The sequence below is a fragment of the Thamnophis elegans genome, chromosome 12, assembly GCF_009769535.1.
Source record: "Thamnophis elegans isolate rThaEle1 chromosome 12, rThaEle1.pri, whole genome shotgun sequence".
NCBI lineage: Eukaryota > Metazoa > Chordata > Lepidosauria > Squamata > Colubridae > Thamnophis > Thamnophis elegans.
This window is the reverse complement of record NC_045552.1, coordinates 33,172,004-33,185,382: the sequence shown is the minus strand read 5'-3', so window position 1 is coordinate 33,185,382 and position 13,379 is coordinate 33,172,004. Positions and strand designations below refer to the sequence as shown.

Here is a 13,379-nt window from a genome sequence, read left to right as displayed (position 1 = left end):
TAAAAATACAACCCTTCCCCTACAAAGAGAAGCATTCCGGCTAGCAAGAACTGTGTAAAAGCGATCCTTCTGATATTAGCTCCAACTCACCACCAACCCCGATCATTTCTATCTAGGAGACTGTTCAAAGCCATAATTATCTCTACCCCTTAATGACATGTCAGAATGGTCCTGTGAGATAGGAAGAAGAGTTGCAGACTAGGCAACAGTCACATAAGTGGCAGCTTGGCTCGCAGAAGGATTGTGGGCATGATAAATGATTCAGAAGGGACCCTCCCTAGTTTCTAAGACTGTAAAGGTGAGGGCGGAAAGATGAACTTTTAGTACAGTTTTCAAAAGGTACCACTTTCTATAGAGGGATGATTGAAAGCATCCTCTGGTATTGTGTTGCATGTGGTTTGGAGATATTACTGTTTGGGACAGGAAGAGACAGAAAAGATCATTGGAAGTTGACTTCCTTCTATCCAGGACCTGGAATTGGAAGCAGAACAACTAGATTCTGTAATACATTAATACCATACAATATCAACCTTGTTAACTCCCAAGACTCTTTTTCTGCTATGTATTCTAAATGGTCTGTGATTAATATGTACATGTGTATGTGTGTGTGTGTATACAGCATTTGTATATGTATGTGCATCAGTGGTGGGTTTCAAAATTTTTTAGAACCTCTTCTGTAGGTGTGGCCTGCTTTGTGGGAGTGACTTGCCAACCATGTCACCGGGTGAGAGTGACTTGCCAGCCATGTGACTGGGTGGGCGTGGGCAACTTGTAAAATGTGGTGAAGTTACAAGACCCTTGCATCCCTAACCCTTAGAAAAAAAACCCAGGGGTGTTCTTCAACTCCCAGAATTCCTCGTCCAGTCATGTTTGCTCAAGAACTCTGGCATTGAAGTGTGCAAGTCTTAAAGCTGTCAAGTTACAAGACCCTTGCACCCCTAACCCTTTAGACAAAAAAATCCCAGGGGTGTTCAAACTTGACAGCTTTAAGACTTGTGGACTTCAACTCCCAGAATTCTCGCTCTTCATCTTGATATGTGCAGACGGGCGGGGGAAGGGAGCTGGAATCAGTTCTAAACAGCACTGTAGATTTGTGGAACCTCTTCTATAGAAGAGGTTGGAACTGGCAGGAACCCACCCCTGATGTGCATGTATTGTATTTGTATGGGTGTAATATGTGTGTGTATACATGTATACTTTTGAGAGCAGGCCTCAGAATTTCATTTTTTAATGTGTGCCAGTGTGTTCACAGAAAAAGTGACAATAAAAATTATCTTGTCCTGTCCTGTTAAACAATGTGACTTTCACTGGTTGTAAGCTGGGAAAAAATGAGCAACCCACAGAAAACAAAACACAGCATGACTAACGTTATTCTCTTTGTAGAAGTAGGAAAGCACAGGTATCCGACCTCGGCTTCGAAACTTCGCACTTCCCAAGATCATTGCTTTAGTAGCCACTTTAGGCAGGACTAGTTCCCAAGAATAGGTGCTGCAAACCTAGGATGAAGAAACAGATGGTTATTTACTGATGGTCTTACAAAACCATTTCTTACAGATTCACAGTTTTAGCAGAGGTGCATTATAGGTAGTCCTTGACTTATGACTATTTGTTTAACAACCATTCAGAGTTACAAAGGTGTTGAAAAAGTGTCTCAATACCATTGCACTTACAGCCATCGTAGCGTCCCCACAGTCCCTTGATGGCAATTTGTGTGCTTGGCAACCGGAACGGTTGAAGCATCCCAGGGTCACCTGAATGCCATTTGCAACTTTCCCAGTGGGCTTCTGACAAAAAAAGTCAAGGGGGAAAGGCAGATGGACATTTAACGACAGCACAATTCACTGTAAAAAAATTGTAAAATTGGCTGTGGTTCACTTAATGATTGCATTTCTTAGCAACAGAAGTTCTGTTCTCAACTGTGGTCATTAAATCAAGGACTACCTGTAGAATCTCCTGGCCTAGATAGCAAACCCAAAACAGATGCAAGCTCACCTCGTAATCCTTGTTGACATTGCTAATTTCCCAAGAGCTGTTGTCAATGCCCATCCGCAGGTAATCTGCTTTGACGTCTATTGACTTCCAGCCTGTTTCTCGACTGCCTTCAGGCGTTTTGGGGTTGTAAGAGAAGGCGTAAAGTTCTTCAGGTTTCACTAAAGTGCAAAAGCAATTTTCAAAGGCAAAAATCAATCATTTGGGCACTTGTGACCAAATCTTAACAATTGCCCCTGCATACAATGATATTACAAATAAGTTCTTTTAATTTCTATTCCACTTCATTGGATTTGCATCTTACATTTACTGCAGATTTAAAAATAAACCTAGAAGTTACTAAGCCCCTAGAATCCTTTCAGCTATTGCAAATATGACTACAAACAGCCATTTTGTTCTTAGTTTTTTTCCCCAATAAAAATTTCTACCAGTATGCTTAGTTATTTGAAGATATGGTTGCTTACCACTAACAGAATAACAGAGATGGAAGGGACCTTGAAGGTCTTCTAGTCCAACCCCTGCCCATTCCAGGCAGGTGGCTGTCCAGTCTCTTCTTAAAATCTTCCAATGGTGGAGCACCCAAAATTTCTGAAGGCAAGCCGTTCTAATTTCTCCTTACTTCTGGGTTACTTTGATTACTCTATTACTTATTCTTTAATTAGTTTCTTATGTTGCCTCCTGGTGCTTTGGAAAATTGGCTGACCCCCTTTTCTTTATGGCAGCTCCTCAACTGCTGTCCTGTCACCTCAGTCCTTCATTTCACTAAACTAAACATATCCAATTCCTGCAACTGTTTTTCATTAGTTTGAGACTCCAGCCCCTAATCATCTTTGTTGCTCTTTTCTGCACTCTTTCCAGAGTCTCTAGATTTTTTCTATAACATGGTGACCAAGACTGGATGCAGATCTTGATTCTCTCCCTCTGTTAATACAACTACATTGCAATTAGATTGGACTTTGAGACACTCTTTCAATCTTTTCTGAACAGATACTTAAAAAAAGAACTTTTTGGGTTGATAGACTGGAAAACTGAACAAGACATGGGAAGCACACAAAGCTTTATAGCTTCTGGGATTGCAATAAAACATTATGATGGGTTTGGGATTCTGATGGGCCAGTTCTCTGGTCCCTTCTGAAAACTGCAATCAATAATTCATCCTTGCCAATTCTCCCAGCAGCAAGTTCTTAAGGGAGAAAGAAGTGGATGAAGGGGACCATGAACCCAGCAGGTAATCCTCAGCTGTCAATCAACTGCTAGCAAATAATGTGGGAAATATACAGTGGAGTTTTTTTGGAGAAGCTGAATCAGAAGAGCACTGAGGGAAGGCAAGCTAGGCAAAAGAAAACATTATACTTTGCTAAGACAGGCAAGAAGTTTGTGATTTCTTCTCCCCAAATAGGGGCAGCTTTTGGTAGCTAAGGGCCACAGGGAACATTTTTAGTCACAGGGGACAGTGACACAAAATGAAGAGCATTATCAAGAGCATGATTTATTGGTTTTCTTTCTTGAATCAATGGGCTTCCTTTTTCTCCCATTGAGCAGCATTAAGAGTTTTGGAAATGCAGTTTTCAAGGAATTAAAATACTATATAGCAGAGCTGTCAAACTCCTGGCCCACGGGCCAGATGCATTACGCACTGGCCACACCCACGTCTGGTTTAGTGAAGGGGAAAAAAGTCCCGTTACATTACATGACGCCATTATGTCAACATGAGTTTGACACCTCTGCTATATGGGAACCTCCAAGGATGGGCAGAGATGGTTCTCAGGGCATATAAGCAAGACGCCAGAGAGCAACTATAACACTTGATTTAAAATCTAATGGGCAGCTTAAACCCAACATTGACTGGACTGTTATTCATGGAAAAGATTATGACAGCATTAAATCCAACCCATGGAACAGCTATTGAGGCTGAAATAACTTGGCTCACTTTGCAGATTATAAACTCTCTACCCATGCCCAATGCCAATCTTTTATCCCAGGTGCAGAGAAGTAGCATCTTATTGAAGACTTCCTGCACAGCTTCTCATCGTGATATTTATTTATTATATTTTTATCTCATCTTTATTACTTTATAATTAATTAACGGCAGCAAACACATCTTTCCTCTGCTTGTTTTCCCCACAACAACCACCCTATGAGATGGGTGGGGCTGAGAGACAGAGTGACTGGTCCAAGGTCACCCAGTTGGCTTTTCTATCTATGGCAGGACTCGAACTCAACGTCTCCTGGTGATTGGTCTAAAAATCACTGAACCGGCTTTTGTGCCTAAGACTGGACTGGAACTCACACTCTTCTGGTTTCTAGGCCAACACCTTAATAGCAATAGCAATAGCAATTAGACTTATATACCGCTTCATAGGGCTTTCAGCCCTCTCTAAGCGGTTTATAGAGTCAGCATATTGCCCCCAACAACAATCCGGGTCCTCATTTTACCCACCTCAGAAGGATGGAAGGCTGAACCATAACTTTTAATAATAAAATAAAATATTAATAAAAGAGGCCTTTTTCTCTTCCGTGTACTCTTGTGCCTAGTCCTTAGCAGTTCAATGTCCCAGCAACCAACACAAAGAATGCTTGAATCCTGCTAACATCTTTGGGACAAAACCCCAAAGCAACTGAACTACTCCTCTTTCAGCAGGGCCTGGAAAAAGCTTTCCTTCCCAGGGAAAGAGGCACTTAAAAGTCAGGGAGAACAGGCTGCTATCCCCAGCAGCCCTGGGAAGGGAAGCAAACAGTGTGTGTACTACACGCACCTGGTTGTGAGAGCTTCAGCAAAGAGGTATAGACTTCGTGGCAATCTCGTTCTTGCACCATCAGAAAGCAAGCTACGCGGAAATTCTTGCAACGAATTTGCAGCTGGCAGCCAGACGCATTCAGTGGTAGCTTCTCCACAGTAGCTATGTGGTGGTGGAGGACCTGAAGAAGAAAAGTGAACAATGGTAATACCTGTGTGTGGGTCAACTATGAACCTTCCTGTGGCTAAAATATCAAAAATCAGTACAGGTGGTCCTCAACTTATGATCACAATTGAGCCCAAAATTTCTGTTGCTATGCAAGGTGGGCATTCTGTGATTTTTGTCCCCTTTTACATTCTTGTTTACCACAGTTAAGTGGTAACCACTGCAGTTGTTAGGGTAATAACACGTTTGTTCAATGAATCTGTCTCCCCCATCGCCTTTGCTTTTTAGGTTGCAAAAGAGGATCACAGGATCCTGGAACACTCCAACCGTCAAAAATATGAGCCAAGTATCTGAATTTTGATCACGTGTCCATGGGGATGCTGCAATGGTCATAACTGTGGAAAAACGGTCATAAGTCATTTCTTTCAGTGCCATCGTAACTTTGAATAGTCACTAAAAGAATGGTTGTGTGTTGAGGAGTGCCTATACCCATATCCATCTGTGAAAAAAATGGCTTGCAGGGACTGAACATTGAAAAGGCAGCCCTAGCTTGTATTTTGGGACTCTGAAACGATGAATCTGATGGGGAATGGCAAGTGGGCGTGAAAGTGGCTGCCAATTTGACTTCTCCTAGGTGACTTCTCACTGCCAAAGTTGCCGTTTCCCACAGACTCTGCACTGTATGTTAAAATGGCTCAGTTTTTAAAGAGGGACGCAATCAATGTGTTGAATGAGGCTCATGCATGCTTTACCCTTGTGGGCATTTTAGAGAAGATTATTTTCTGGGAGGTAAGAGGCTAAGAATGGAGAAACCTGTGGCCAGCCGAGTTAAGAGGAAGGTTCAGATACTGTTCAGGTGGTAGGGAAGAGACCTTGTTTTGGCTGCTTTTATATTTTCCTTTTCACTAAATGACCTCAGCACAGCAGGGTTCATGCAGGGATGAAAATGAAGATTGAACAATGACCTCTGTGCCTATCACATCTTTAGGCCAGCTTGTCAAGGCTACTTTGGCAGTGCATTAAACTCATTAGTCAACCTTTAGGCTCTGAGCTCAGTTGACCAATAGGAACAGGAGAGCTTGCAAACTATGATCACAAAAGGCAAGATGGTGACTCTCAGGGTGACAATCAAAACTCCGTCTGTTTTTTTTTTCCCATGTGCACTATACACAATAAACAGCCAGGGCTCTGTTTGCACTCTCATGATCAGGGGAGGAAGGTCAGGTCCACCTGTGAAAGTCTAATTAAACTGATTTATTGCTACTCATGCCTCTGTACAGCAAAACTCTCAAGGAATGGTCAGCACCTGCTTGGAATTAGTTCAGGGTGAACAGAATTCAAGGGTAGTTGGAATTGGTCTGCTTGTGGCTAACAAACAAACAAAATGTTAAAAAGTTGTGATATTTATGTTGCTACTTACCAAGAACATCTAAATTATATTAAAGTAATCAAAATATATTTACAATCCCCAAGGCATGTTACAACTTTTGAACACCCCTAATGTTTGGAAATTGAAAGCTGAAAAATTTAACACACCCTAGAGATTCAGCCAACAACATAACTACCAAGCTGATCTATTAATATTCAACGACATTTCAACCAACTTCAGTTATCCAACACTCAACGCCCCTCATCCCTGGGAGACCTTTGCAGAGAAGGTATTTAAAGGCCAATGCTCCCCGAGACAAGCACAATCCAAAGCACACTGAAAATGTCTCCTCAAATGGGGATGAAATGTTTGCAACCAAATAGCCCAGCTCAGAGCTCAAACCAACAATATAACTGTAGGACTGACCCCGAGGAGCAGGAAGAAGCCACTAAGACAACAATTAGATAAAAGAAATATTTTATATATTTAATATATATTTCCAAACACAATGTGCTGAAAAGTAAGCTATCCTGTTTCCCTGAAAATAAGCCCTCCCCTGAAAATATTGCAACACAGTAGCAGCCATGAGGTGACCACACTCTCTGCCTCCTGCACTTCAAAAATAATAAGACCTCCTCAAAAATAAGGCCAAGCGCTTATTTTGGGAGTCAAAAGAAAATAAGTCCCTGTCTTATTTTCGGGGAAACACGGTATAGATTTCGGGTCTTAATGGTCTGTTGACTAACTTGGTAGTCTGATCCATCAAGGATCCCATGTTCAAATGTTGCTTAAGAGCCACAGACCAAACACAGCCTCTTTAACTTGGTTAATGCTGAGATTTGCAATCTTCAGCATATACAAGACAGCCAGTTAGAGATAACCAATTTGCTTAGATTAAGCCCATTACAGGTAGTTCTTGACTTACAACTGTAACGAAATGTGCCCAATTATGGCCGTATGTTGTGGTAATCATAAAGCTGGTCATCACATAACCAGACCTGATTTTACCACCTTTTTGCCAGTGGTTACTAAGCAAGTATCACAGCTATACAGCAAACACCATGATTGCAAAGTGAACCCGTTGTTTGCTGTTGTGGCCCAGCAGGAGCCGTTGGAGCTGCCACCAGACTCCGACAGCGAGGGGCCCTATGAGTCAGCTTTGGAGGATGTGGAGGACCCTGGACAGGATTCTGACTCCGAGCAGGGCGCAGAGAGGTTGGTTGGCCACCAGGAGGCGCCTGAGCCTTGGACCAGTGGGGAGAAGACAAGGGAGTGTGATCCGGACGTCAGCAGTGGGGAGGAGCCAAGGGAGTTGTTCCTGGATGCCTGGCACCGGAGAGCTAATAGGCATAAGGAACAGTTGCACACTTACAGGAGGTAATTGCACTTAGCTGGTGGTAATTAGGCTCCTCTCAAGACTATAAAAGGAATGCTTGACTTCCGGTTGGGCGGGGGCCTGTGGGAGCTTGTTGTTTTTAACATCTCCGGAATCTTGGCTGCGTTAAACTGTCTAAACAGCATCCATCAAACTGTTTAGCAGTTTGATTACCTCTTCTTCGGGCTTAGAAGGAGAAGGCGAATAAACTATGTTTGGGCAGCGCTCCAACTAATCCTCCCTGACTATAAATCTGTCTGGGACAGGAGGGGGGGGGCACCCGGTAGCATAGTACCTCCACGTCAAAAATTTCTTCTGCCTTTTTCTGCAGAACGAAGGCCTTTGCTCACCCTTAGCACAAAGAGTGATTTATTGCTGACTCCAAGACGAGGGGAACTAATACTCGTGAACTCCTAATTGTATGTATAAATCTTTAGCTTCATTTTTAAAGAATTCCTTCTGACAATTACTTGCTGAAAGACACACAAAATGGCGCCGAAAAGCTTTGTTGGAGGGGTCGGGCTTTGATGGCATTTTTACGGAGCTCAGAATATTTAAAGATCAGAAAGTGATTTATTATCTAATTAAATAGCAATTGCTGTATAATCGGCTTGCCTGGACTTACTAATTGGCTAAAGAAGATTAATTCTGGAATGGCTTCTAAGCAAAAGTTTCCTCCCCCTAACACGTCAAAAAGACATTGTGGTGTAGTTCGCTACTAGAGACATGAGGAATACGATACTGGAAGAGTCTTACAAAACTAAGCTTCAAATTGGGGGTCAGGAGGTGACTGTTGTGAAGGGGATACCACCTAAAATGTTGAGATCAAGAAAAGATTATGCTTTTTTAGTTGAAGAGCTTAAAAATCGTCAGTTACAGTTTAGATGGGAAGCACTAGCTGGACTTGCACTCACCTATCAAGGGCAAAGATACCATCTTAATTCAGTATAGAAGGCCCGAGATTTTTACAATAACATATTGAAGGCCGGACATCCCCCCCTTCCTGGACCCAGAGAAAGAGAACAAGAAGGACAGGATAGACAGCAAATCACTCAAGTATCAACAAGGTTGGATCAACTTCCTCTCTCAGAGGTACAAGAAGCCAAGGGACAAAGACAAATCCGTTTGATTACCAGGCAAATGGAACCAGAATTAAAAAAGCAACAATCACAACAAACACATGCCACCGTTCAAGAAGCTACAGGTCTTAGTCTAGAAGCAGTGGGAGGAGCCAGACCGAAGATTAAATTTCAGGATGTTCAGATGGCTCTTAAAAAGCTTCAGGGAACTAAAGATGACAACTAAGTTCCTAACTTGGAACATTAATGGTTTAAATTCCCCACAGAAAAGGAAGAAAATAAACCACTATCTTAAACAATTCAAGAATGACATAATTTGCTTGCAAGAGACACATATTAGATCAACTGATCAAAAATACTTGATTAATACAAGACTTGGACAACACTTTATAGCTTCCGCTACAGAGAAAAGAAATGGTATAGTTATCTACTTAAGAAAGGATATGAAAGCTGAATTAATTGAAGCAGACTCCCAAGGAAGATATATTGCAATAGATCTGGTATTAGAAGGGAAAAGGATACTGCTATTGGGAATATATGCTCCCAATCAACAACAAGGCAAATTTTATAAAATGCTTCATGCTAAGTTAGTACATTGGGACTATAGATCCTGCATATTATTGGGTGACTGGAATGGCGTTATGGATACCAAGAAAGATAAGAAGGCTTTCCGGCGAAATACCCAAATGCAAGCAAAACTTCCTGTCCTTTTTCGACATGATAGATTTTTGAATTGAGAGATATCTGGCGAGAAAGGAATGCAGAAGAATACAACTTCATTTTTTTTTCTGATAGACACCAATCCTTTTCTAGGATTGACTTTATACTAACAACCAATGATTTGCTTTCTAGGGTAAAGAAGAAGAAGAAATGTTCCAGAGCCTTATCAGATCATAACCCGGTTTGGATGGAGTTGGGATGCAAAGCAAGAAGGATTTGGAAACTGAATGAAAATATATTTAGATATGAGAAAAATATTAATGAATGTAAAAAATTGTTAAGAGAATACTTTGTTTTTAACATGAATAAAGGTACATCTATGGAAATGGTATGAGATGCAAGTAAAGCATATATGAGAGGGGTTTTGATAAATTTAAATAGATTACATAGATGCAAACAGGGGGAAAAGAGAATTGAACTTGAAGATGAAATTAGGAAGAAAGAGCAGGAGTTAATCTTAAAACCAGGAGACAAAAAGATTAAAGAAGCAATTACCTTATTAAGAGAGCAATTTAATATGCTGATGTCAGACCAGGTGGCTACCAATTTGCTATATGCAAAACACAACACCTTCTGTAATGCAAATAAATCTGGTAGATGGTTAGCATATTTGATTAGGAAAAAACAGAAATCTCGCAATATATCGAAATTACATTATAAAGGGAAGGAAGTGCACCACCAGGATGAGATTCAAAGGGTCTTTCGTGAATTCTTTATAGGACTGTACATGAATGATAAAATTCAAGGCTTAGATATAGATAGATACCTGGACAAAGAAAAAATACCCATAGTTAAAGACGAGCAGAGAGAAAGACTGAATCAACCAATAACTTCGGGGGAAATTCTCCAGGTAATTAAACAGCTAAAGGCAGGGAAAGCACCAGGTACAGATGGTTTGACGGCGGCTTATTACAAAAATTTACAATTAGAAATGGTAGTACCGCCTAAGGAATTATTTAATAAGATCCAAGTGGAAGGGAAGGTACCCCCATCTTGGAAGACAGCCTTCATATTCCTGATACCTAAAGAAGATCAAGATCTTACTCAATCAAAAAATTATAGATCTATATCATTACTCAATATAGATTATAAAATTTTTACTAAAATACTAGCGAATAGATTAATGTTGGTTATTCAGCAATTGATTCATAATGATCAAACAGGTTTTATTCATGGGAGACAAATGAGAAGTAATGTAAGACTAATTGTCAATACATTAGAATACTTGGGAAAGAACAACCAAATCCCTGCTGTGCTTATATTGTTAGATGCTGAGAAAGCCTTTGATTGAGTGAATTGGCAATTCCTGCTGAAAATATTGCAGAAAATGCAAATAGGAGAGCACTTTTTACAATCAATCAAAACAATATATCAGGAACAAACAGCTCAAATCATAGTTAATGGAAGTCTAAAAGATTCATTTAAAATTGAGAAAGGTACAAGGCAGGGTTGTCCCTTATCCCCATTATTGTTTATCATAACTTTGGAACTATTGTTGAATAAAATATGGGGTTCAGAGGACTTACAAGGAATCAAGATTAGGCAGCAAGAATACCGAGTAGAAACATTTGCGGATGATTTGGTTATAACATTAACCCAACCACATGAATCTAGCAAGGTTTTAATGAATATGATTAATCAATATGGTGAAGTGTCAGGATTTAAAATAAACTTAGGGAAAACAAAGATACTAGTTACAAATATGAACACTGAACAAAGGGAAGAACTAGAAGGAATGACAGGATGTGAAATAGTTAAAAAGGTTAAATATTTAGGAGTTTATATTTCAACCTCAAATGGGAAGTTATACAAGTATAATTACAAACCACTATGGCATAGTATACAGACAAAGATGAAAAAATGGGAGAAACTACAGCTATCTTTGCTGGGAAGAATAGCAGCAGTGAAAATGAACATTCTACCTAAATTTTTATTTCTTTTTCAAATGCTACCAATACTCAAAAAAGATGTGAGCTTGCTAGAATGGCAGAAGGGTATTAATAAATTTGTATCGGCAGGGAAAAAGCTGAGAGTAAAACTAAAAATAATGCAAGATGTGCGTGAGAGAGGAGGCTTGAAATTACCCAATTTAAAACTATATTATGAAGCAGTAGTTTTATCTGTAATTAGTGATTGGATTAACTTAACAGATGATAGAATACTTAATATTGAAGGGCATGATTTGGTATATGGTTGGCATGCTTATATGCTATATAACAAAAAGGTGGACAAGAATTTCAAATGTCATATTTTAAGGAATGCTCTACTGCGGGTCTGGAAAAAATATCAATACAAACTAAATGATAAGATACCCATGTGGGAAATTCCCAGACACATAATAGAAAATATGAATATAGCACAAAAACAGGATGTAACTACTTACAGACAGCTTCTTACCTTAGAAAGAGGTGTACTACAATTAAAACTCTTGGATGTACTAAAAGAGGAAAAGGTAATTCAAACATAGTTTCAGTACGGGCAGTTACAGGCTAGATGGAAAATAGATAAAAAAATTGGCTTTATGCAAGTCGAGGATAATTTACTCAAACAAATTAGAGATCAAAGTCCAATGCATATAAAGAGATTATATAATGTATTAATAGAAATGGATTCGGAAACAGAATTAGTTAAAGACTGTATGATAAAGTGGGCTCAAAATATTGAAGAACCAATAATGTTGGATACATGGGAAAAGATCTGGGTAAGAAATGTAAAATTTACACAAGCCCAAAACTTGAGAGAAAACTTTTATAGATGGCATTTAGACCCTAAAAAATTGGCTTCTATGTATCCGAATTTACAACCTAAATACTGGAGATGTGATTGTGTGGATGCTACATATTTTCACATATGGTGGACTTGCAAAAAGGTTAAAACATTTTGGATAAAAATATGGTGGATTATGCAAAATGTTCTTTAAAAAAGGATAAAGTTTTCCCCTCAGTTATTTTTGTTAGGTATAATTGCTGATTGTACAGTTATAGAGACTAACTTGATTTTGCATTTAATAACTGCAGCAGGACTGTTGGTGGCGCAATACTGGAAGAAGGAAGATTTGCCTACTATTCAAGAATGGACATTAAAAGTAACAAACCTAGCCAAGATGGCCAAAATATCTGCTTATCTTAAGGACCATTCAAACGAGAGATATAAACTGGAGTGGAAAAGATGGATTGATTATACTCAAAATAAATATGGGACTAAGAAATTCCAGATAGCTTATGATTAGAGACCAGAAATGATATAAATTGTCTAGCAAGTCTGGCAAGGAGGAGCTAAGGCTCAATTGAAAGATGTTCTTAACTATCTTTTTTTTCTAAGTGTATTTTAGATTGTTTTTGTTAAAGATTTATACCCTGTATTGGTTCTGGGAAGTTGGGGGAGGGGGAGATTGGGGGGGTTTGGGGGAGGAGGGTGGGGGGAGGAAAGTAAATACTTGTAAAGTTTGTTTTTCAAAATTGTCATGTAAAAAAAAACTATAAAAGGAATGCTTGTGCACACGCCCCTTTTGCAGGAGTCAACGTCATTCCTAACGCTGGAGAAGCTGTTATCTGTCGAAGTCTGAGTTGCTGCAAGGTTCTTATCTGTTTGTTATGCTTGGCTTTCAGCCACCGAGGTTTTGGTTTCTTGCTAATAAAGTGCTGTGACATTCCAGTTAAGCTTGTCTCGGCATTCGTTACTGGACGGAGGAGGGGGTCAGAACAGTTTGTTATGGGGTATTTTTGCAAAAACCGGAAGTAAACATCAGTTTTCAGCAAAAACATTGTAAATCATGATCACATGGCCTCAACCATAAATATGGGCCAGGTGGGGAGACAGCTGTCAGAACTTCAGAATTGAGACATAAGTACATAAGTTACGACCACAATTAAGCCCAAAATTTATGTTGCTAAATGAATCATTTAAATGGGTTTGCTCTATTTTATGACTTTTTTTGCTACATT

General features: G+C 39.7%; 1 protein-coding gene across 1 annotated transcript in view; it reads right to left on the bottom strand.

Annotated features, from left to right (window-relative positions):
• The window catches only part of MTMR8 (myotubularin related protein 8), a 72,082-nt gene that overhangs the window by 44,909 nt on the left and 13,794 nt on the right, over positions 1-13,379 (bottom strand). The window contains exons 3-5 of the mRNA XM_032227146.1: positions 4,746-4,908; positions 1,993-2,150; positions 1,368-1,496 (exon numbers count right to left, since the gene is read on the bottom strand). Coding sequence (XP_032083037.1) covers positions 1,368-1,496; positions 1,993-2,150; positions 4,746-4,908 — 450 coding nt within the window. The remainder of the gene's footprint in view (positions 1-1,367; positions 1,497-1,992; positions 2,151-4,745; positions 4,909-13,379) is intronic.